Source organism: Oryx dammah, unplaced genomic scaffold, assembly GCF_014754425.2.
Source record: "Oryx dammah isolate SB20612 unplaced genomic scaffold, SCBI_Odam_1.1 HiC_scaffold_17, whole genome shotgun sequence".
Classification (NCBI taxonomy): domain Eukaryota; kingdom Metazoa; phylum Chordata; class Mammalia; order Artiodactyla; family Bovidae; genus Oryx; species Oryx dammah.
Window position 1 is genome coordinate 44,902,504 of NW_024070201.1, and position 26,823 is coordinate 44,929,326.

General features: G+C 36.6%; 1 protein-coding gene across 5 annotated transcripts; it reads left to right on the forward strand.

Moving 5' to 3' along the window:
• On the forward strand, positions 1-22,810 carry ZNF214 (zinc finger protein 214). 5 transcript variants are annotated; one of them, XM_040258481.1, is made up of 6 exons: positions 1-282; positions 630-686; positions 1,311-1,399; positions 9,118-9,165; positions 14,144-14,304; positions 15,403-22,810. In XM_040258481.1, the coding sequence occupies exons 5-6, from the start codon at positions 14,178-14,180 to the stop codon at positions 17,091-17,093; spliced, it is 1,818 nt and encodes a 605-aa protein (XP_040114415.1). In that variant the 5' UTR covers positions 1-282; positions 630-686; positions 1,311-1,399; positions 9,118-9,165; positions 14,144-14,177; the 3' UTR covers positions 17,094-22,810. The 5 variants fall into 5 exon arrangements, with proteins under 5 accessions (XP_040114415.1, XP_040114417.1, XP_040114418.1 ...); XM_040258482.1 differs by having other exon boundaries at positions 56-155; XM_040258483.1 differs by lacking the exon at positions 9,118-9,165.
• The last annotated feature ends 4,013 nt before the right edge of the window (positions 22,811-26,823 follow it).

The following is a 26,823-nucleotide window of genomic DNA, read 5'->3' on the forward strand; positions in this document are numbered from 1 at the left end:
GGCGCGCTCCTTTCCTGCCCCGCCCCCTCCCGTCTCCATGGGAACGCTCTGAGTGTCCAGTCTGAGGCCTGAGGCTTTGGTTTTGGTCAAGCAGGGTGGCAGACATTGTTTGGACGGAGTATTTGAGTTGGTCCCTGTTCCTCTCCAGAGGCTCGGTAGGTGACTTGGACTCTCAGGAGCACATAACCAGAAGCAGACAAGGACGAGAAGAGCTGTGGCAGAAGAGAGAGGGCCAGGTGTCGAGAAGTCGCTCAGGCTTAGAAATCTCCGACTCCCGTGTAGGTGAGTCCTTCACAACCGCCCTCCCCACGTTAAAACTGAAGGGGAAGGAGAGAGGAGGCAGAGGCTATTTGGATTCTCGGGCCGGGGTGCTCGGGGCTGGGAGGTGCTGAGACGGAGGTCTGGATGCGGAACAGAGGCTGCCTGTGTCTCCGCGGCAGGAGCAGAGGCCCTGTGGATCCTGCTCTGCGAGAACAGTTTGTACGTCTGAACCGGGAGCTTCACATGTACAAACTCTGGCGGCCCTTGGTGCGTAAGGGGGAGTACAAACCTGTCCTGCTCCTGGAACACCATGAATCAGTTTTCTCTCTAGAGAAAGAGGGCTCTTAACTGTTTATCATTTTCTCCAGGGACCTGTGATCCGCAAGGGAGGACCACAGTGGCAGACTAATGCCCCCATTTTACAGGTGAGGAACGTGAGGTCCTAGGAGGTCTAGAAGTTTGGTCTTTTTCAGAGTTCTACAAGTGGTTGGTGGGATTATGATCACGTCGTGGAAGCCCTAGATCTGAGATCTTCTGCTGAGACTCTATACTTTGATCTAATAGTAAATCCAGTATTTATGTTGTAAGAAGTGGGGCGGAAGAGGGTGATGGAATTAACCTTTCTACTTCACTGACTGAACAAAATTTTAAAAATACTTTTAGAAAGAAGCTTTTTAAGTGTGCTGTTATTCCAATTGTTTTTTATTTTTCTTAATAATAAACTAGGCAAATTTTGATGCTCAGAGAGGTTAAATTACATGGAAAGCATCTGTATTCCTGGAGCGACTAAACTTTGAGATCAAATTCTATGTTTTCATGCCCAGGCTAGAACTGTACTTTTCTAGATGTTCAGAAATGAGGTCCTGAGTGAAAATTCATATAAGTCTCCTTCCTGGTCTTTGAAAGGGCACAGAAATGTTCTTGGGCTCTTTCTGACATCTTTCTGGCAGTTTTGGGGGTCATACTCAAATCTTAGTGCATGGGGATTGTAGTGAGTTTGGGAATTTCAAGTCATGCCAGTCTTTTCATTCCTCTCTCTTCTCTCTCAGCTCAGCTTTCTCAACACTCCAGCGTTCCCTAGAAAAGGAGCACAAAGGAGGAAAGAATGGCCACTCTTTCCCTCACAGTCTGATCCTGGGTGAGTAGGACTGTCTTCTCTTATTTATAAAATGCCCCTGACTTCTCCGTGGCTAGCAGGAGTAGAAGTGGCAGCAGGGATGGAGGGACCAGACTGAATGGAACTTGTTCCTCGTTTGCCTGGGAAGCTTTCAAGCCTCCTACGCAGCAAGCCCCTGCCTCCCGCCCAGGGTCTTTTCTTGACATTTACTCATTCAGCCAGCCAACCATTCAAGTCTACTATATAATTCGTACTGTCTTTGATACCCTGAGATAAATAAATGTCAGAATGTATTTCTTTAACCTTGGGCAAATAAACCACATGAGGTTAACAAGAATTTCTAAAGTTACCATATGTTAAACAGTGCTGGAATGAGTGGCAATTTTAAGTAAAAGACAGGAGCAGGTACTCAAATTTGAATTATTATTATGAATTGGAAGATATCATTCCAGCAGGAAGACCATCATTTAGTCTCCAGCAGAATATGAGGGGCTTCCACTGAGGTGGCTCAGTGGTAAAGAATCCGCCTGAAATGCAGGAGCTGCGGGAACCGCAGTTTTGATCCCTGAGTCAGGATGATCCCCTGGAGGGGTAAATGGCAAACGATTCCAGTATTCTTGCCAGGAGAATCCCATGGACAGAGGAGTTTGGCAGAATCAGTCCATAGGGTCACAAATAGACACGACTGAAGTGACTTAGCACGCATGCACATGGAAAGATTAATATACATTAAAAAGTTCGAATCATGATAGATAGGCTCCATGAGGGCAGAGAATGTTCCCTGGCATATATATATGCCTGGCATATAGTAAGCACTCAATGAATAGCTGTTGAATATGTGAATGGCTGTTATATGTTTCATTTTTTCATTTAACATATGAAGTGGACATTTTTCCAAGTATGTTTTGGTAGCATGAGTTTTAATGGCTATATAATCTTTCATCCCAAGTGTATACCATGCTTTATTTAAATTTTCTTTTATTGGGAAAAACTTAAGTATTTCCCAATATTTTGCTATTATAAGCAACTTCTAATAAATATTCTTATAATTTATTAAGTGTATTTCTATTTCCTCAGGATATGTTCTAGGAAATAAGATAACAGCATCAAAGAATACAAACATGTTTTAGGCTTTTGAAAAACAAGTTCTTTTTTAGAAATACTGCATAAACTAATTGGTACAACCATGTAATGAAAGATCTTGTGTTGCTGAACCTTTACCAGCATTGAATATTTTTAAAATTTAGCCTTGAATTGCATCTTTTCAGTCTTTATTAAGATTGATCATTTTAAACATATACTTCTTGATCATTTGCATTCCTTCTTTGATAAAATGACTGGACATACATTACCTTTTTTCCTATTGATTTTTTTTCAATGTGATAAAAGGTGTAATTTGTATATAAAATGCAGCAACCATCTGTTGTATGGTATAAGCATTACTCTAAGTTATTTGTCTTTTACTTTTAAAGACTTTGTTTATATAACTTAAATTTGCATAAGTGAATCTTCTTTTAATTTATATGTATAGTTTTATGCTTTGAAAGTTCTTCATCCCAAGTCTAATAATACATAATTACTTTTCCTCAATTATTTCTTATGGTTTCAAGTATTTTTATAATTTAACTCTTAAACCTATCAGGTATTTATTTTGGTGTGAGAAAAAAATACAAAGAATATATGGAAACATATATGTGGAATTTAAAATACAATGATAGCATGGGTACCCACCATATAGACCAGCAAATACTTTTAAAAGCCCCCTGATAAGCCCACAACTTCACTCTTCCTTCTCCTAAAGAAGCAACTGATACCTTAAATGTTGTGTTTGGCATTCTCTAGCTTTTGTGTGTGTGTGTGTGTAGTTTTAACTACCTATGTCTGTATTGCTAAACAAAATTGTTTAGTTTTGCCTAGTTTTAACATTAGATAAATGGAATCACTGTATACATTTTGTGAATGGCTACTTTAGCATAAGTTAAGATTTTTACAGTGCAACCATGTTGATTCATGTAACTGTAGTTTATTTTCACTGCTGTGCACTATTTCACAGTATAAAAAATAGCTCATTTATCCAACATAAATTGTGCCTTCTGGATTTTTTCCAGTGTTTTTGCTACTACAGCAGTCATACTCTAAATGCTCTTACACATATCCTCTGGTATTCATATCTAAGTTTCTTTAGGATACAAACCTTGTAATGGAATTTCTGGGATGTTGAACTCCCTATTTTCTTGGACTTCCCAGAAAAAAACAATCACACCCTCTACAGATAATTTTGTCTGCTTGCACTAGCAAATGCTTTCATATTAATGGCTGTAAAATAGTGAATTTGTAGTATCCTTGTTTCCAGTTTTGATGGGAATGCCTTTATTGTTTTACCTTTGGATTTGTACTGTTTTTGCATGTCTTTGTTTTGATAACTTGCTTTATTTGTAGCTTTAAATGAAAGACCAATGTTGAACTTTAAGAGATACCTTTTGAACATTGATTAAAATAATTATATGGCTTTTCTTATTTGACATTATGATTATGGCTTATAACTAATAGATTTTCTCTTATGAACCTTCCTTTGCTTTTTTGGAATGAGCCACCATTTCATCATGCTATAATATACTTTGGTACTGTAGCAGATTACATTTTCCAAAGATGGCCATACCTATAATTTATCCTATCCTCATGCTCTTTCTACAATGTGACTTTCACACTTCTGACCCAAAGATGGGATTTATGACCCCTCCTCTCAAATCTGGCTGGGGTGAGTGTTTGCCTCAGCCAATGGAGAACAACACTGGAGAACAATTGGAGAACACTGAAGAACAATGGAGAACTCAGTGGAGAATACCACAACAGCAGAAGTGATGCTATGTGACTTCCCATGCTAAGTCACTAAAAGGATGCAACTTGTGCTTGCCTGTCTCGCTCAAGAAACTTGCCACCATGTTGAGAGGTAGCTCAGGCCACAAGAAAGGACCAAGTAGAAAGAAACTGAGACAGCCAACCTGCCAGCCATGAGTGAGCCACCCTGGGAATGAATCCTTCCGACTGCAGAGCTAGCTGACAACTCCACAGAATCTCATGAGAGGTCCAAATCAGAACTGCCCAGCCAAGCCTCCCTTGAATATCTGACCTAGAGAAACCATGAAAGATAATAATCACTGTTTTAAGCCACTCAATTTTGAAGTAACTAGTTATGTGGCAGTAGATTATAAATACAGGTGTTGCTGAATTTTATTGACCTTATATTTTACTTTATTTACTTCTGAAGCTTGTCAGTATTAATTAATAATATAAATCTATAGTCTTCAGCCTTTTGCCATCTATTTTCTTGAGTTTCTTAAAATTTTGATAATTTTTTATATGCCTTGGAATAATTTAATAGAATCAAATAATCTACTCTCTGAAAATTTGAAAGAATTCATTTAAGGAAACTTTTGGGTTGTTATTGTGAAAGTCACATGCCTTCGATAACCAATTTGTTTCAAAATATCTGATCTGTTCATGGCTTTTCCCTTTTCTTAGGGCCATATCAAAAGGTTGCCAGGAGAAGATAAATTCCCATCCAGATTTTCAGATTTATTTTCTATAGAATTATGGAAAGTGCCCACCTCATGTTCAGTTAAACTTGTATCTATTGTTTTTTCACTAATCTCATTTCTAACTTTTTTGTTTGTGCCCATCCCTTTTTCTTTTTTTTGTAGCTAGTCAGGGATTGATATATTTTCTTGTTAATATTTTTCTCACAAAGAACTGTCCCTTGGATTCATTTAACAATGGTAAATATTTCTCAATTCCAACACCTTTTTTACTGACTTTGTAATGTTAACATTTAAATGTTTAATCCATCTAGTGTTCTCATTGTATATGCTATCAAGTTGGAATCCAACTTTATTTTTTTTCATATAATCAGTTTCACTGCTATCTAATATAAATAATCCATTCTTTCTTGATTTTTAATACCATATTTATTGTTAATAAGTTTTCATATATAAACAAGTACATTCCTTATTCTCTGAATCCTCAATTCCATTCTACTGGCCTATTTTGATTTTACTGCTCTCGTTTGTTGATATGTTGATATTTGGGAAGACAAGTGTTCCTTGGTTTACTTAAGTCTTTATGGACTTATTTTCCCTCCCTATAATTTTAGGGGGGAAAGTATATTCCTCAAAAAATCCAGCTAGAAATTTGACTGAAGGTATATTAATTTGAGTCATCACATCCAAGAACATGTAGGCATGCTTCTTCTTTTATTCAGATAATCTTTTTACTACTTCATTGGAATCTGAAAGTTGTCGTCAAAGATAAAACTATTATAAGATAGCTTTTTTTTTTTTTTTGGCTGTTGTGAATGATATCTTATTACCTGGTAACTGATTGCTGCTATCATGATGCTTTTGCTTTATCTTGTCTGGTAATTTTGCTGAGCTTGCTCATTAATTTATGGTTTATCTATATACTTTTGTTTTCCTAGGTAAATGACCATAACATATGCAGATAATGACATTTTATGTTTTTTCTTCTAATCTTTATGCTTATCTCTTTTTCTTTTCTTCTAGTATTTGTCAGAACTCTTAGTACTATTTTGAAAGCAGTGATGATGGTGTATATCCTTATCTTGTACCATCATAAAAGGAATACATGTAAAATTTCTCCCTTAAGTTTATTGTTTGATGTGGATTCTTAGTATATAATCTTTACGAATTTAGGTAGTTTCTTTTTATTTCTAGTTAGCTAAAAGTTTAGGACTTATATAGGTGGTAAAAATTATTATCTTTAGTACACAATTTTTCTGCATCAGTTGAGATAATCATGGTTTTCTTCTGTAGTCTATTACTGGAGTGAATTATGTTGATTAATTTTTCATGTTGAACTGTTCTCCATTCCTGTTATAAATTATGCTTTATCATGATGCACAGTTTTCATATATTTCTGAATTAAGTTAGCTAATATCTATTTAGGACTTTCTACATATTTATCAAACTTAAAAATGGGCCTGTAGTTTTATTTTTTTGTATTGTTCTTATCAGGTCTTGTAATCAAGATTACACTGGCCATATAATGAGTCGATAATTTTCACTTTCTATTTTCTAAAATAATTTGATTGTAATAGTAATTAATTAAACATTTAATCAAATGTTTATGTAAACATTTGCTAGAACTCAACTATAAAAGGGCCTGTGATTTTCGGGAAGAGAGAAAGAACCCTGGCTGCCATTTCAGTTTCCTTAATACTTGAAAGTGAAAGAAAGTGAAGTCGCTCAGTTGTGTCCAACTCTTTGGGACCCCATGGACTATAGCCTATCAGGCTCCTTCCTCCATGGGATTCTCCAGGCAAGAGTACTGGAGTGGGTTGCCATTTCCTTCTCTAGGGGATCTTCCCGACCCAGGGATCAAACCCAGGTCTCCCACATTCCAGGCAGATGCTTTAACCTCTGAGCCACCAGGGAAGCCTATTACTCTTAAAATCTATTTTGGCATTTATATTGGCATTGTGTACTTTACTAGGAATTTGTCCTTTTATATAGATATTCAAGTGTATTTGTAGACAGTTCATAATGCCTTTTATTTAAAAACTTATACCTGTGGTTACTCATTTTGTCTTATATTTTGTTTGTAATAATCTTTTAAAGAAAATCAGACTTGCAGAGATCTGACTTCTTGAATTTTTTAAAATTAATTTTTTTAATTGAAGGATAATTGCTTTACAGAATTTTGTTGTTTTCTGTCAAACCTCAGCATGAATCAGCCATAGGTATACATATACCCCCTCCCTTTTGAGCCTCCCCCCATTTCCCTCCCCATCCCACCCCTCTAGGTTGACACAGAACCCCTGTTTGAGTTTCCTGAACCATAAAGCAAATTCCCTTTGGTTATCTATTTTACATATGGTAATGTAAGTTTCCATGTTACTCTCTCCATACATCTCACCCTCTCCCCATGTCCATAACAAAGCAAGGCAGCAGTGGAGAAACAGACATAGAGAATTGACTTCTTAAATTTTTAAGAGTATCTTTTGACTTTATGCATTTTCTCATCATCTGTTTATTACACCTTTGACTCTCAGCTTTATTCTCCATTTCTGAAGTTTGCTTATTTTTTTTAAAGCAGGAGGGTTTCTGTTTTCTAAGTTTCTGAGTTGAATGCTTAGGTTGATTATATGTAGCCATTCTTATTTCCTTTAAGTACTTTTTTATTTGGATCTTAAAAAGTTGGATAGGTAATTATTATTATTCAATTCAAATTTTTATCATTATATTTTCATTTTAAGTTTAAGGGCTATTTAATATATTACTTGGTTTTTTATTGTTAATAGTTCCTAATTTTATTACATTTTATGTAAAGAATGTATTTAGCATTATATTAATCCTTTGGAGTTTATTTAGATTTCTTTAATGGACCACTGCATGGCCAATCTTATAATAGTATTGAGGGTGCATGAAAATGTGTTTTTAGTGTTTCAGAAGTAAAGAATTCAACACAGATAAAAATAACTAGTGTATTAATTGTACTGTCTAGTCTTTATATTGTTGAGTTCTTTGGTTTTGCTTGATCTATCATTTTCTGAGAGGAGTTTATTAATAATCCATAATTACCATCAATGATGTATATATCTCCTTGAACTTATGATAATTCATACATCTTGAAATTTTATTTGTGGATGCAATTTAACTATTTTGGATATTTTCTTACTATTTATTTGAAAGTGAAAGTGAAAATCACTCAGTCATGTCCGACTCTTTGTGACCCCATGGACTATACAGTCCATGGAATTCTCAAGGCCAGAATACTGGAGTGGGTAGCTGTTCTCTTCTCCAGGATTACTAATATATAAAAACCTATGTTTTTGTTCCTTATGGTATTTTTGCCATAAATCGTTTAATGTGATATAGTTTACATATAACATTATACTAGTTTCAGGTATACAACATAATGATTCTACATTTTTATATGTTGTAAAATGATCACAATGTCTAGTTAACATCTATTACCATACACAGTTACAAATTTTTTGCTATAAATTTTATCTCAGCTGAAATTAAATTTATTACAACTTTCTTTTGGTTCATATTTGTGTGGAATATGTTTTTCTATCCTTTTATTCCCATGTTTTTCCTTTTTAGTGTATCTCTTCTAAACCACATATTGAATTTTATTTTTTTAACCTACAAATCTGTCTTTTAATCTGTGAGATTCAGCTATACTATTATTTTTGCTATCATATGCCTTTCTCCTTTCTGTTTTCCTTTGAAACAGGTTGTCTTCTGTTCTTGCTTTATTTTTTATAGATTCTACTATGGTTCTTCTGGTAATTGCTCTTAAAACCCATGTTGACTTTTATTTACTCCTATTGACTTCTTAAACTTATATCTAAGTCATTTTTCTAAACAGACAAATACTTTGGCACCCTCTCATGTCCCTTTTGGAAAAGGAAATGGCAGCCCACTCCAGTGTCTTTGCCTGGAGAATCCCATGGACAGAGGAGCCTGGCAGGCTACAGTCCATGGGTCGCAAAGAATCGGACACGACTAAGTGATTAAACCCCCACCACCACGTCCCTTTTCTCTTACCTCCCAAGCATTAGTGCTTGTATTTTCAAGAACTGTAGGGTAGGTGTAGATGTGCTCTCTTTTTCCTTTTTTGTTCTTAGATTTTATTTTATTGTTTTTACTTGTTTTACGATAACAATAAACTTTACCAAGGCATTTGATCATCTTTCCTTATTATATCTCATGCAGCCTTTCCTGGATTTGTTTCTTTTCTTAAATGACTTATTAGAAAAATAGGTAAGCGTATATGTTTAAAGCATATTTAGGGTGACTCTTAAAGAATATAAATTATTAATATATGTATGGAATCAAAATCATAGAGGACAAAATGGGAGGAAATGAAAAAATAAAAACTAAAGACAGGAATGGATGGAAGAATTTTTAAAAATAATAAGTAAGATTTTAGAAATAAGTCCAAATATATTAGTAATCACAATAAATGAACATGGATAAAACTTACCTATAAAAAAACTGAGTCAGAGAGAGTTGATGAAAAACATGATCTTGCTCTGTGCTATTTACTGGAGACCTACCTAAAGTAATGCCATGAAAAAGGTTAGATGTATTAATCATGAACAAAACGTGTAGCTAAGAATGTGTTTCAAATTATATATAGCAAAACCTGAAAAAATTATAAGGAATCAAAATTTCAAATACTTAGAGAATAATTTTAACATCTTCTTGAAAAGGACCTTTAAAGAAAATTTTAATTATTGGAGAGATAACTATATTTATGGATGGAAGACAAGAGGGCTATCAAGTTTACATATTGTGGGGGAGGTTCATTTATATAGAAAAGAAAAAACTGAGGTTTTCAAACATTTTGGAGAAATGGTGAATCTTGGTTGGTACCGGAAAAACAACAAAACTGAATCTAAGACACTTGTCCAAGAACGTAAGGATGTTTTCAAACACTAAAAATGGTTATGTCACAAGAACTTGAGGCCAACCTGAAAGAATTCCCACTAGCTTAAGATAAGGGAGGTTTGAATATCTAAAAGTAAAATGACTGCAATTGATTGAAACACATCAAATATGTAAAAATCAATGAATTCATAAAAATGCTTAAAAGCAAAACAATTCAAATCATACTAGTCACATTTGTTGGTTACTTTGTCCCAATCTACCATCTAATTACTCTGCAAATTAATTTTTTAAAGGGGGTAGTTTGGGAAATAAATATTTATCCTGACTTTTTTGATTGGACTACATTTCAGGGTAACCAGAAAATTTGTGATGGGGATTTCTTTAGAAGAATTATAGCTTGCATGTGTACAAGGGATAGTAGAATTAGGAAACCAATTTACAATGTTTAATGACATAACATATCTAAGAAATGATCATCATTTACTTCCAAAACTTAAAGTGAAAGATTTATGGGAAACATTAAAACGGAAGGTTGGAACTTGAAAGCACCTGAACCCACTACTTAGTTAATTTAGCAGCCCTCAAGTATTGTAACAGGAAGTGTATAACAGGTATTCTTTACAGAAAAAAAAAAAAAAAAAGAACTTTAGTCTTCACAGACTTCTGGAATAAAAGGACCAAGTACCAGGAATGGAATAAAGAACAAGTTAAAACACCACAAGGAAACAATTAGCCAAATTATTGATGTGGATGTTCTGTAGAAGTGCTGTTTAAAGTGTGGTCCCTGGAAGCAGCATTGTCATCACATGGGAATATTATCACAAATGAATCTTGGTTCCTCTCTAGGACCTAATAAATCAGAATCTCTGGGGATGATGTCCAGGAAACTCTTAGCAAGTTCTCCAGTTGATTCTGATGCTTAATGAAGTTTGAAAACCATTGTTTTACAGGATAAATGTCTGGGTTTCTTTAACAAATCAGTGGTGCGATGAATTTTTTAAAAGGTAGGAGGTGACTTACAGAACAAGAGAGATTTAAAAAACATGATCAGTTCAGTTCAGTCGCTCAGTCGTGTCCGACTCTTTGCGACCCCATGAATTGCAGCACGCCGGTCCTCCCTGTCCATCACCAACTCCTGGAGTTCACTCAAACTAACGTCCATCGAGTCGGTGATGCCATCCAGCCATCTCGTCCTCACTGGGGCTGGAGGATCCACTTCTAAGATGGTTCTCACATGGCTGTTGGCAGATACCTCATTTCTCACTGAGGACAGAAGGCCTCAATTCCTCACCCCATGGGCCTCTCCACAGGGCTGCCTAAGTATTCTCATGGTATTTTAGGTAGCTTCTCCCAGAGTAACTGATCCAAGAAAAGAGCAAGGAGGAAGAAAAGTGAAAGTCGCTCAGTCGTGTCCGACTCTGCGACCCCATGGACTATACAGTCCATGGAATTCTCCAGGCCAGAATACTGGAGTGGGTAGCCTTTCTCTTCTCCAGGGAATCTTCCTGATCCAGGAATTGAATCGGGGTCTCCTGCATTGTAGGCAGATTCTTTACCAACTGAGCTATCAGGCAAGCACAAGGAGGAAGATGTAGTGCCTTTTATGGGCTAGTCTTAAACGTTGCACACCATGGCTTTCTCGTCTCCATTTTCCTCTATTCATCAGAACTAAGTCCCTAAGACCAGGCCACATTCAAGGAAGTGGGGAACTTTCCCTTTTGAAGGGAAGCATATCAAATAATTTTTGGACAAAATCAAATAATTTTGGACATACTCAAAAATCACCACAAATAACACAGGCCTATATGTACTGAAATGGGAAGTTGTACACTATACATTACCTGAAAAAGCAAACTGCAGAATTATGATGTCTTTGTTATGAAAAAAACATTAGTGGGGTATGTGTGAAAATAAGGTCAGAAAGGATATAATGAAAATAATAGTGGTTATTTCATAAGTTATTTGTGGAGGGTAGACTTAATTTTTACTTATACTATTTTAGCACTGTTACAATTTTTATGAACTTACTTTCAGTAAAAGATACTAGATTCTTAATCTCTAGTATATTTTAAAAATAAATTCTTAAATCTGTCTTAAAATGACCATCAAAACCAGTAACAACAGACTGAGTTTTATATCCTGTACTTTTTAAAAAGTGAAGGACCAGTGAGTTCATTTATTTTTCATACTGATACCAGTTTGTCAGTTTCTGAGAATCCCAATTTGTATGTGTTAAGTAGACTTACTGTCTTTAAAATTTTTAGCATTTATAAACATTTAAAAAATAAATAGCACTGTATTTTCTCATTCTTGAATTCATATTTGTGATTAATGTTTCACTTTTTAGGCATGGGTTTTTATTTAGTTTATTTGGAAAATGGTACCTGGGTGGTATATTTTGAATCCTTGAATATTGCAGTATATCTTCCTTTTGTCCTTCTATATTAACATCATATGGCTGTGTGGGGAAATCTTGGTTTACCACCCTTCACAAGTTGTTTTTAACTTCTCTCACTTTTGCTTAGGAGGTAAAGCAGCAGTAGGCCTGTGTTAAAAAAACCACTACTTTGTAACTACAAGACCTTGTAATAGTTACTCAATCTTGCTAAATTTTAGATTCCTCTTTTAGTGTTGATAATAATACCTTACTGGATTGTTGTGATGATAAATGAGATAATGTAGCCAATTTCACATAACTTCCCCTAACTGCTAGAAAATATTTAGCTGCTGCTATGATTATAATTTTATGATGACGGTAGTTTAGTTTTTTTCATTTTATTGTAATCTCCTTAAAAGTATCTATTTCTTTTATTCTTAATATTTATTGAACATTTTAAATTGAACTTTACAATTAAGAATATGTCATCAAAGAAATAAAATGAATTTGTTACACAACCAACTTATGATCTGTTCTACTAAAATAATTATTTTTAGGCAGAATACATGCATTTATCCCTTCAACTTTCTAAAACTGCATACTAATAAAAAACCAAGAAATTAATGAACTTACAATGATGAAACTGAAGAGCCATCAGCAAATGAGAAATTTCAACAAAAAACTGGATGGCAACAGTAGGAATAGTGGTAAGAGCCATTTAGGGCTAAAGATGTTATATCCCAGAGTACAGCAGAGTAAAACAGACAAGAAAGGAACTGATGAGCCCTGTGAACTTTGGAGAAGCTCAAATCCATATACCATTTGGGGCAGAAGGCCAGCCATTAAAGACCACCCTAAAATATTTCCAGAGAGGAAAGAAAAAGTTGCCTACAAAGGAATTACAGTTTATTATTATTTTAAATCAGTCTTGGCAGCACTAACCTTATAAGACAGTGAAACAGTTTTAAGGAAAAATATTTTCACTCTAGAATTCTACACTCAGCCACTTGTGAGGGACTTCAGGTATACAGTGATTGAAATGATTCTTGGGAATCTTTCCTAGTAACTATGTTTGGAGATTCTTTGAAGAAAACCTCACCTGTTTCTCACCTTTGCTTTTTTCAGTGGCTAAAAAGGGTAATGTTCACAGGCTTGATTGAACTCATGTTGTTATGTGCCCTCCAACTAATGGAGTAAATCACAAAAGAGGAAGAGTCACGTGATTTTGAAAATGGAGCACTAAAGAGCAGCAGGCCCTGACTGGAGCAGGAGGATAGACTTTCCAAAATAAAAGAGGTGGGCAAGGGAATGAGACACCTGACAAAACAGATTAGATAAAGCCTTTTAAATAAAGCAAGAATTTGAGGACAGTAAATTTATCAAGTGAAAATTAAACAGGTAATCCTCCCCAAGTGTATAATCATATTCAAAATTATATAAGTGCTGCTTATTGATTTAACCAGAAAATTAGCAATAATGCTATAGGAGGATGAAAAGTAGAGGTAGGAAGTAAATAGATAATGTCTAAAATGACCAATCATGAAGCAATAATACAAGCAACATGAAGTGATATTGTTATAGTTGGCAAACAGTTCTTTTTCAAAATGTGTAGACCTGGATCCTAGCTGCAATACCTCCAGGTTCATGATCTTGGGAATTAATCTTTTTCAACCATTATTTACTAATGTGTAAATGGGGATAATAATAGTATCTGCAACAAAGGATCACTATAAGGATTACTTGAGATATATGTGAAGTACTTACCTGGCCCAGTGGTTAGCAGATAAATGGTATATAAATGTTTCTTATGATGGTGATGGTATTCAGTGATTATATACATTATTTAACCACTTGACCTATGTTATGTCTCTTCTTACTTTTCTTGTCTTTCTTCATTATTAGAGTTATTTCTTTTTGGTTTACCACTTATGTTACATGCTGAATGTTTTTTTTATTGTCCATCTTATTTAGATTGCTTCCTCCTGAAAAGCTAATCTTCGACCAGATGGCAGTAACATTTGAAGATGTGACTGTTATTTTTACTTGGGAGGAGTGGAAATTCTTGGATTCTTCTCAGAAAAAGCTCTACAGAGAGGTCATGTGGGAGAATTACACAAATGTCATGTTAGTAGGTAAAGTTATCCCAACTCTTAGGGAATAAGGTTAGTTTTTTCTGGGACCTGTTTTGTTGAGTATTTTGGTTCTTTATCTGATTGCTGTATTGAGGTAAAAGAGATTCTCAAAAATGGGTCTTAAATCACATGAAAAATAACAGATAAAGAAAACAAGGTATCTTCCAAAACATTTTGGCTATGTAATTAATAGGTGTCTGTGATTATTATTATTTGTGAATATTTTCTGGATTACACATAAAGCACAGATTTCCACCTATAATTTTGTGCAGTCCTAAGTTTGTTCTCGCTTCATGTTCTATTTGTATGAGTTAGCTTTTGCTATATAACAAACTACCCTAAACTTAGTAACTTAAAACTTTGTTATGTTTCATGATTCCAATTGGTTACATGGATCTTCTATCAGGAGTGACTTGTTTGGGGCTAGATGGTCTAAAATGAAGCTGAAGAGCCTTATTCAGATGTCTCATGTCTGGTCAGTATCAGTGTTATAATGGCCATTTGTTGACCATATGTCTCTCTTCAAGGAGGCCAGCCCAGGCTCATTTTGTGATCACAGGACTATCAAAACCAGCAAAAGAAACCAACCCCAAATACAAGTACTTTTCAGATTTCTGTTTGTCTCACTTTTGTCCCAGTGGCCAAAGCAAATTAGAGAGTCAGTGTGTAAGAGGAACACCCAAAAATGTAAATAAGCAGATAATTTTTTTTTACACAATCTACTACACTATTTTAGAACAAAAAAGAGAAAGAGGTATCTTATTTCTTATAATAATTTTCCAAATGGAGTAATCTAATTAAATCTCAGTCTTTAAGAGGATTTCCATGCAGCCAATCACTCTCTTTTTTATTTCTAATAGTACTTAGTAAGTAGTAGATGCTCAAGGTATGTTTATTGAATGAATGAAATGAATACATCTATGAATGAATAAACAAATGAATTTCACACCCAATATGGAGCAGCCTAAATCATAGCCCTTCTTTCTCACTTGTGCCCATACATATATTCCTATAATTCTGGAGCTTGTTGACTGAGATACTTGGAAATTTTTAAATATAGCTCTCATCTCACCACTGGATTATCTGCTTATATTTTAGGAAATTGGAAGGAGAGCTGCAAACCCCAGGAAGAAAGATTCAGCTATTTAGACCATGAAAATCTTTCCTGCTGGCAAGGCTGGAAGACTGCCAGCACTCTGATATATGAGAATAAAAACTATGTGGAAATGGTTCAAGGTATAGATTCCAAAGACCTAAAGCAGCAAAACCTTTCTCACTATCAAGAATGGTCAACACTCCCCACACAAGTAGCAGGGTATGGGAACTATGAACTGACTTTTGAAAGCAAAAGTCCCAGGAACTTAAAATATACCAAGTGTATACCTTGTCAGTCCTTAGAAAGAAAACACTCTGAAGACGATGGTAGAAAAATCTATGTGAGTGATTCATGTGGTTTTCAAGGACTCAGATACCATGTTGGCATATCCAGAAAAAATCTCTCTCTGGAAAAAGAACAGCAGCTCATACATCAGCATTCTATCCCAGGACAGGAAGCCTTTCCAGAGTACATTGGGGAGATATGCCAAAATTACCTGCTGAAAGGCTCTATGGAAGAGAAATACTGTGCATGTAAAAAATGTAAAGAAATTGATTACTGGAACTCACAGTGTGTTCTCCACAAGAGAAATCAGCTTGGAGAAAAGTGGTATCCATGCTCCATCAGCCCCACATGCTTCCCTCAGAGATCAGACCTATACAGACATCCAAGAATCCACACAGGTAAGCAGCTGTACAGATGTGATGAAGTTGCCAGTAACTTTAGTCAGAGCTTTGGTGTTCACTTTCATCAGAGAGCCCACCCAGGGGAGGTACCTTATATATGTAACCTGTGTAGTAATAGCTTCAGTCAGATCCCCAGGCTTCACCATCATCAAAGATTCCACCTGGAAGAGAAGCTCTACAAATTGCAGTGTGATAAGGACCTCGGTAGAAATTCATTGCTCCACATTCACCAGAGACTTCACATAGGAGCGAAGCCTTTTCAGTGTGATCAGTGTGGGAAGAGTTTTAGTCGGGGCTCAGTACTTCATGTTCATCAGAGAGTCCACACCGGAGAGAAACCATATAAGTGTGATGAGTGTGGCAAAGGCTTCAGTCAGAGCTCAAATCTTCGAATTCATCAGTTAGTCCACACAGGAGAAAAGTCCTATAAATGTGGCGACTGTGGTAAGGGCTTTACCCAGCGCTCAAATCTTCAAATCCATCAGAGAGTGCATACAGGAGAGAAGCCATACAAATGTGACACCTGTGGGAAGGACTTCAGTCACAGCTCAGATCTTCGCATTCATCAGAGGGTCCACACGGGGGAGAAACCCTATATTTGTCATGAATGTGGGAAGGGCTTCAGCAAGAGTTCAAAACTTCACACTCATCAAAGAGTGCATACTGGAGAGAAACCCTATAAATGTGAACAGTGTGGTAAAGGTTTCAGTCAGCGTTCACATCTTCTCATTCATCACAGAGTCCATACAGGAGAAAAACCCTATAAATGTGGTGACTGTGGAAAGGGCTTTAGTCACAGCTCAAATCTTCATATTCACCAGAGGATCCACACAGGAGAGAAGCCTTATCAATGTGCTAAGTGTGGTAAGGGTTTCAGCCACAGCTCAGCTCTTCGAATTCATCAGAGAGTCCACACAGGAGAGAAAACTTATAAATGCCATGAGTATTACAAGGGATTCAATCAGAATTCACATCTTTACAATAACTTCAGAAGAGAAACCTTGTAATTCTGTTCATTTTGTTGTAACGGCTTTAATCAAAGCTTCACTTTAAGCCTAGTAAATGCTGCTGGAAAAGTGCTATAAATAACCCAAATAATCCCAAGCACCATTTAAAGTTTCCTCTAATTCCTACTAAGAATCATTTGCTTTAAGAAGAGATGCATAGGACAGTATTTTGAAGTATTTTCTTTTTCTATCATATATATTAGGTATAATAGTGTGTGTTAGTTGCTCAGTTGAGTCCGACTCTTTGCAACCCCATGGATTGTAGCCTGCCAGGCTCCACTGTGCATCGAATTCTCCTGTCAAGAATACTAGAGTGGGTAGCCATTCCCTTCTCCAGGGGATCTTCCTGACCCAAGGATTGAATCCAGGTCTCCTACATTGCAGGTGAATTCTTTACCATCTTAGCCACCAGGGAAACCCCATATGCATAGTCCTTATAAAATATGTAAATGAGTCAAGAAGAAAACGTCTCATCCTGTTTCATTCTAAGTCTTCTTTCTGTGCATTTTCATGTGCATGAAACCATACTGTACGTTCAACTTTGTGTTTTCACTGACTTCAAAACATTTGCTTGTATTTTGGTTTGAATTGAAATTGGCTAGCTCTCAATGAACAGCAAGAATCTTGACTCAACTGTAAAGTCCCTTAGAAGCTACAGAAAAAAAGAAAATACGCAAAACTTGTAACTCAAACTGGCAGACAACTCAGATATGGAAGAATTAACTAAAGGGTCAGTAAATTTCAATTGCTTATGAGAAAAGATCAGAAAACACTGTATTTCCCTTTATCCAAGACAGGATATCTTAGATAATTTATTTCTGTCAGCCAGAAAACTCAAGAGCCATCCTTTTCTTGCAAGGGTGCTACACTCTGAAGTTACCATAACACACTCCCACCCATTCCCCTGCCCAGTTTTCTATATTTATGCATTCGTTTAGACCCTAGGAGGTGTGGAAAAATTCTGGTTATCTACAAAACCTAAGCGGGAGAATAGATACAGAACTCTGCAATAGTAAATGTGAAGAGACAGTGTGATAACACCTTCAGAATTGTGAGACTCAAAAATCTGTTATCACCTATATTTTTTCTTATCAACTAAATTGTCTTTATAGGTAACAGATAAGCAAAAACAACAAAAACAAAACCCAGAAAACATATATGTACCTTTCTTAAACAGATCTCAAGAATGTGGAAGTCATAATGTAAAAGGACGGTAACAAACACTAAAATTAGTTAAACATGCAGTTAATTCTGAATTGTTAATTTGTTTACAAAACTTGAAAAATGTTAAAATAGTTGTACAATAAGGTATTAATATAGAAATGCTGAGTATAAGAACATTATATGTTAAAGACTGGATGAGATAGTAGGATTATCAGGTAAAGGAATCCAGGACACCCAATTAGGTCTGATTTTTCAGATCAGTTCAATTCAGTTCAGTCGCTCAGTCGTATCTGACTCTGTGACCCCATGGACTGCAGCACACCAGGCTTCCCTGTCCAACACCAACTCCCGGAGCTTGCTCAAACTTACATCCATCCAGTCGGTGATGCCATCCAATCATCTCATCTGTTGTCCCCCTCTCCTCCTGCCTTCAATCAGGTTTTTCTGAATTTTCATCATATATCTGATTTTTCAGATATACAATGATCATTTTTTATAAGCATGTCCCAAATACTGCATAGAACTTATACTAAGAAAGTATTTGCTTATATGAAATTCAAACTTAACAGCACCCTGTGTTTTTATTCGCTAAATTTGCCAACAAGAGGAGGGAAGAATAGCAAAAGAAAGTATGCTATATTTATGGTCTTAAATAGCATGGATTCATTATATTTTCTTGAATTTAACAATTCTAGAAATAAAGGCCTAAAATATTTTTTTACAGAGTTCAAAATTACAATTAAAAGAACTAAAGAAAGCACATTTATTTCAAAACAGGAAGATAAAAACAAAGAATATTCAGTCCCTAAAGCAAAAGGCAGAAAACAAAAACAATATGATTTTAAAAACTAGAGAACACATATCTAGGTGAGAGCAAATCAGATTTATCAAAATAGCTTAAATCTCCCTTTAAGAAGTTTTGAAAACCCTTGAATTAAAATTTTTACTTATATGTGATTCAAAGACTATAGCAAAGTGATACTGGTTAATTGACCAATTTTCAACTTCTCAGTATTGATTTATTGATTAATCTTATTCATATAAGAGAACAGGCAAATATTTATTAGGCAAACATAAAGGCATGTCTACAATATGTTTTAAAACTTAATTTAAATGAACTAATTATAAACCCATTAAGGTGGGTAAAAATATAAAAACCAATAACTTTCTAAATATTACAATAATCTTAAAAATACTATGGGTGCAAAATAGAGTTTGTAATACTAAGTGAAAGTGAAAGTCGTTCCGTCGTGTCTGATTCTTGCGACGCCATGGATTATACAGTCCATGGAATTCTCCAGGCCAGAATACTGGAATGGGTGGCCTTTCCCTTCTCCAGGGGATCTTCCCAACCCAGGGGTCGAATACAGATCTCCATTGCAAGCAGATTCTTTACAGCTGAGCCACAGGGAAAGCCCTTGTAGTAAGAGATGGCAAAGGACACCAACAGATTAAAGCAATGTGTATATGTGCACTCAGTCATCTCCAGCGTTTTGCAACCCCATGGACTGTAGCCCACCAGGCTCTTCAGTCCATGGAATTTTCCAGGCACTGGAGCAGGTTGCCATTTCCTTTCCCAGGAGATCTTCCCAACCCAGAGATCAAACCCATGTCTCTTTTTGTCTCCTGCATTGGGCAGGCAGATTCTTTACAATTAGCGCCATCTGGGAAGCCCCTTAAAGCAATGAAATACCATTTTTTAAATTAACAAAAATTATAAAAGGTATTTTCAGTGAGTACAGAATGATTGATACTTATATACTGCTTTTGTTGAGAGTAAATTGATAGACTTTGGAAAAGCTATTTGGTGAATCATAAGCCTTAAAATTGTTATTATTCTCCTACAGTGATTTCATATCTAGGCATATATTCTATGGAAATAGAGTTACCTACTATTATGGAAATCATATCTGCAAAGAGCAAAGCTCTACTTATTTCATACAAAAAGTGTTATATAACATTATGTTTCATAATCTCACCAAAACAACAAAACCCACAGGGACAGAAGCTTAAATGTGAAAACTTGCTCTAGAAAGCCATTAGACAACGAGGCTACTCTTTCAAGAACTTATTTTTGTTTCTCTTTGGTTATCCACTCCTCTACAGACTGACTTCCTGTTTATTCACTCTGTGCATGCTTATAATCGCACCACACCCTTGAATATATATATATTTTTTTTTCAATTTTATTGTCCACCACTAACTCGTAACTTCTTTCTGGGTCTCCAGATTTCTGAGTGGCAGGGAGATGATTGGCTCAACTTATAATTACTACCTCCTGACAAGTCTTTTAGTCTGGGCCAAACCATAGGCTAGTAAGTAAGCCTTTGGTTTGGCTAGCTTTGTTCAGATGTTAACTCTGGTGTTTTCAAACATGCCCTGGGAGCACTGATGTTCAATTAGGTTTCTCCAGAAAGTGGTGGGTCTGGGCCAAGCATTCTGAACTACATTAGAACACATACACAGATAAATGTTCAAGATATTTACAAAAATATTTTTATGCTGTCCTCCCCCCCCCAAAATAGGGGAAAGGTCAAATTATGATGCATCTACATGATGTAATATTATGCAGTCATTAAAACTTATATTTTCCAAGAATGTTGTAAGGATAAGAATATACTTATGGTATTAAGAGAAAAAGTACAAGATATATATAGAACTCTATATAGGATAAGATTCTATTTATATATAAATATGTATTTATATTTTCATGGAGAAAATATTGGAAATATACAAAAATGTTAGTGAGTTTGATAGGCTGAATTGTGGTTCTTAATGTTCTTCATATTTTTCTGTATCTTTTATATTTTTATTGGTGTCTTAGTTTCATATAAACTTTTTTACATAAAATTGAAAATGTAAATAATGGCTACATATTCCATTGTGTGACTGTATCATAATATGTAATTATATTATCAGGGATTTACATTTTTAATTTTTATATCATGAATTGAACTGCCATAAATGTGCTCATGTATCAAGTTTTCTATTACTTTAGATAATTTTTATAATGATTTTCTATGTTCAGTTATTGGGTTAAAAGGAAGCAGAAATATAATTTGGTAAAGAAATGGAATAATGAAATTACATGATACAACCAGCTACTGTCAAAGAAGGAGCAAGCATGGAGGTCATGAGGCCATACAGTAGACATGACAACCAGGAGGTATCAATGAGTTTTGATAATAGGAAGCAGTTTCCTTTTATAAAAGTTGAATTTGTTTTTTACTTCATTAGTATGCCCACCAGAGTAAAACTGGAAAACACAGTCACTAAAAAATGAGTTTATTGTTTCTTCATGCTGAAATGCAGTTTCAGAGTCATCTCAAAGATCTTATCCTCAAGGTGGAGGCTTAAACTTAGCCAAATCTGGTCTTTGGAATCCTGTGTTTTCACATCATTCGTATAGTACCTTCTATATAGGTATCATGAGTTCCTGGAGGGTCTCCAACTTCTAGCACAGTGTTGACATACTATAAATGTTTTAGGGGTGGCTACTGTTAAAGAGACAACATCATCTTAATTAACTTCACATCTTTGAATGATTTCAAGTCTATTGAGAGGAAAATAATTTGGGGGGTTTAGGAGCAAAGAATCCATTAAAATCTTTACAGGTGCCCCACAAAAAGTTAAAATGTAGTTGCACAGTCGCATCTGACTGTGACCCCACAGGCCGCCAAGCTGCTCTGTCCATGGGATTCTCCAGGCAAGAATATTGGAGTGGATAGCTATTCCTTTCTCCAGGGGATCTTCCCCACCCAGAGATTAAACCCAGGTTTCCTGGCATTGCAGGCAGATTCTTTATTGTCTAAGCCACCAAGGAAGCCTGTTATTTCCAGTTCCTTTTATATGAAAACTGAGTCATAGAAAGAGAAACCTGACTTAAAAACTCCTGTACTCTTTAAACTACAGCATTTTTTATATTCATAATGCAGTTGAGAAGAAATAAAACTTTAAAACAGCATCAAGCAGATCACTGTGCAGGTTGTCCTTAGGTCAGCTTTCTTTCTCCACTTTTGTATTATCCACTAAATGGTGAACATGAAGGAATTACTTTAGGATCAAAGAATCAAATAGTAGCTGATGCAGAATATTGATTTAGATTTTTTTAATTCCAAGGGATTACACATTTTCATTCAGAAATCAAAACCACTGAGATGTTACCATTTTGTATCCATGAAGACACAAAGGAAAATTCTGTTATTCTGGGAAGTTTAATCTAATAGCCTCTTCCTTTTCTTCCCTCAACCCTTTTATCTCTTGTCCTTTTTAGTTATGGTTTCCTCTATGACGTGCATACAGGCACACCTCCCTTAACTGTTCTTCACAGATGTTGAGGTTTGGGTTTTATTAATTGTTTACAAATTGAAGGTTTGTGGCAACCTTGCCTCGTAAGATGATAGCATTTTTTAGCAATAAAGTATTTTTAAATTAAGGTTATATACATTTTCTTTTTAGAAATAATGCTGTTGTACACTTAATGGACTATAGTACAGTGTAAACGACTTCTGTATGAACTGAGAAACCAAAAAATAAAAAATGACTTGCTTTACCACAGTTTTTGCTTTATTGAGGTGGTCTGAAACCAAACCCAGAGTATCTCCAAGGTATGCCTGTATTTTAGTATTAGACCAGATAGCTGGTTTTATCTTCCAGTGGGCAAAAGGCCCCTTTGCTTTCCTGTTGTCTTCCACCTGGGCAGATCCTTATCAACACCCACTTTCCGATTGTCAGACAACAGATGAGTATGCTCCCATGTGTTAGTTTCTGCTGGTTTTTCTTTTCAAAATAATTTCTTTGATCTAGTCAGTATCTGCTATCCTTGGTAAGCCTGCATTCACATGTGTAAACACTCAGTTCAGTTGCTCAGTTGTGTCCGACTCTTTGCGACCCCATGAATCGCAGCATGCCAGGCCTCCCTGTCTATCACCAACCCCCAGAATCCACCCAGACTCATGTGCATCCAGTCGGTGATGCCATCCAGCCATCTCATCCTCTGTCGTCCCCTTCTCCTCCTGCCCCCAATCCCTCCCAGCATCAGGGTCTTTTCCAATGAGTCAACTCTTCACATGAGGTGGCCAAAGTATTGGAGTTTCAGCCTCAGCATCAGTCCTTCCAATGAACACCCAGGACTGATCTCCTTTAGGATAAATGTGAAGTCGCTCAGTCGTGTCTGACTCTTTGCGAGTCCCCATGGACTGTAGCCTACCAGGCTCCTCTGTCCATGGGATTTTCCAGGCAATAGTACTGGAGTGGATTGCCATTTCCTTCTCCAAGGGATCTTCCCAACCCAGGGATTGAACCTGGGTTTCCCGCATTGTAGACAGATGCTTTACCATCTGAGCCACCAGGGAAGTCCATCCTTTAGGATGGACTGGTTGTATCTCCTTGCAGTCCAAGGGACCCTCAAGAGTCTTCTCCAACACCACAGTTCAAAAGCATCAGTTCTTCGGTGCTCAGATTTCTTCATAGCCCAACTCTCACATCCATATATGACCACTGGAAAAACCACAGCCTTGACTAGACGGACCTTTGCTGGCAAAGTAATATCTCTGCTTTTTAAGATTCTATCTAGGTTGGTCATAACTTTTCTTCCAAGGAGTAAGCGTCTTTTAATTTCATGGCTGCAATCACCATCTGCAGTGATTTTGGAGCCCCCCAAAATCAAGTCTGAATGTGTAAACATAGACACACTTTATTGAGAGTACTGCCACAGGCATAGGATTTTTGAATGGATTTTTCCATAGTTGATATTCATCTCTGAACAGGTCTCCAGGAGTTATTACTTTCCTTTTCTAGTTCAGTGATAGGAAAAGTAAAGGTAAGCCTCTCTCCTTCTGAAAAAAAAATTAAATCATTTCACAGCGGAAAATTACTAAAGTAAATAGTGGGGGCAGAGTGGGATCTATCCCTGTCAAAAATGAATTGCTGTATCAGTGATGAATTCTAGGGCTAAAGGTTCTCCCAGAGAAAAATAAATTTCACTCTTAGAAAATCTGAACACATACGCTGAGGAATCCTTCATCCCTGGAGCTAGAATTTGTTTATTGTATTTGATATTTTAGAGGGTTGACTGTTTAACAATTTCTGAGCCAGGCTATTGCTTCTTTGGTCAATGATACACATCTATAATGGCTGTGACTTTTTAGCATTTACAATGAGTCAAACACTGCTAAAAGTCATATATCTGCATTTCATTTGCAATTCCTGTACTTACATAATACATATTATTCCATTTGAGCTGTATAACAATCAAAATGTGGACCCACTATCCCTTCTCAAATAAAAATTAGAATCCCAAGTCGAATAACTGGTTATAGGACAAGAAGTTCCAATACTTTGGCCACTTGATGCTGTTAGGTAAAAGACGACCAGGTACACCAAAAAATGTCTAACGGGCTTTAATGGCGAAGCGCTCCCGGGCGGGGTTCCCAGCCGAACTGGGCAGGTCGAGGGAATCCGCACCCGGGGCCGTGTTGGAAGTCTGTTTATATAAAACGCTGTGAGGGCTGGCTGGGCTGGCGGAAGGGGGTTTGTTTATAGGTTACTGGTTCGCTGCGTCAGGAGCTGATGGGTTTCTCTATGCGGCTGGGGCGGGGCGGCTTTAGCTGGTGGAGTGTGCTGTCATTGGTCCCGATCCCGGGAGGCTCCCTCTGTTAGGGACTTCCCCCGCCGGCGGGGGGAGAGGAAGGGGCGGCTCGTCATGGCAACCGGGGTCCGACCTTACAGATGCGAAGAGCCAACTCATTGGAAAAGACTTTGATGCTGGGAAAGACTGAAGGCAGGAGGAAAAGAAGACAACAGAGGACAAGATGGTTGGATGGCATCGCCAACTCAAAGGACGTGAGTTTGCACAAACTCTGCGATATAGTGAAGGACAGGGAACCCTGGTGTGCTGCAGTCCATGGGTCACAAAGAGTCAGACATGACTGAGCAACTGAAGTGGCTCAGTCAACAACGAAGTGGCAAATTGAGAATTAAAACTTAGAAGTTTGCCTTTCCATCTCTTAAGACTATATTAGGAGATATATAAAAATTTTCATTGAAAAGTGAGTATCAAAATACAAATCCTACATATTTTCCTCAGAAACTTTTTTTTAGTCACTAAATTCATTGTCAGATATATTTAGTAAGTGGTATCTCTTATGATTTTCTTCACTTGCTAGAATGGTAACCTAGTTATCTCTGACAAACAAAAGTAAATCTTTCTTGTAAGAAATAACCAATGCTTTCGCCATTACAGCATCAAAATGAAGTAATAAGAGCAAGAGAAATCAACTTGGATATCAAAGAGTTCTAAGAGAAAATTGATAGAGCACAACTGCTGCTGCTGCTGCTAAGTCGCTTCAGTCGTGTCCGACTCTGTGCGACCCCATAGACAGCAGCCCGCCAGGCTCCCCAGTGTCTGAGATTCTCCAGGCAAGAATACTGGAGTGGGGTGCCATTTCCTTCTCCAATGCATGAAAGTGAAAAGTGAAAGTGAAGTCGCTCAGTCGTGTCTGACTCTTAGCGACCCCATGGACTGCAGCCCACCAGGCTCCTCCATCCATGGGATTTTCCAGGCAAGAGAACCGGAGTGGGTTGCCACTGCCTTCTCCAAGAGCACAACTAGTATTGGTAAATTACTAACTTTAAAGATCACATCTATGAAGATAATCGGGCTTCCCTTGTGGCTCAGCTGGTAAAGAATCAATCAAAGCTGCCTGCAATGTGGGAGGGTTCAATCCCTGGGTTGGGAAGGTCCCCTGGAGAAGGGAAAGGCTGCCCACTCCAGTATTCTAGCCTGGAGAATTCCATCGACTGTATAGTCCATGGGGTTGCAAAGAGTCAGACACGACTGAGCAACTTTCACACTCACTCATGAAGATATCAGGACCACTGTAATTTAGTGTGAACAATACAAATACTTTTTTTTTTAATTCAAAGGAACATATAAACTTGAAAAAAGTACTAGTATATGTTAGTGGAATCATCAGTACAGAGCCAGTATGGACAACACCTTCAAGCAGTTTGGCTGGCCTGGAGATGATGTGTTAACTATAGATGGGAGGAATCCTTTCACAATGTATAGGCAGCAAATCACCAGGATGTATACTTTAAGCATCTCAGTTTTATCTGACTTATTTAATGATTTTTTGGATTTGGCACTAGAAGCAAAGGCAGCAAAAGCAGAAAGAAACAAGTAAGACTACATCAAACTAAAAAGCTTCTGCCCAGCCAAGGAAACCATCAACAAAATGAAAAGGCAACCTACCAAATGGGAGACAATAATTGTAAAAAAATAAAAATAAAAAAGTATATCTGATAAGGGGTTAATATCAAAAATACATAAACACAACTCAGTAGCAAAAAATAATCTAATGAAAAAACAGGCAGAGGATTGGAACAGATGTTTTTCCAAAGATGACAAATGAATGGCTAAAAGGTACATGAAAAGGTGCTTAACATCACTAATCATCAAGGAGACATCCTCAAAACCATAAGGAGATACCACCTCACATCTATGAGAATGGCTGTCTAAAAGACAAGAGATAACAAGTATCAGCAAGGATGTGGACAAAAGGGA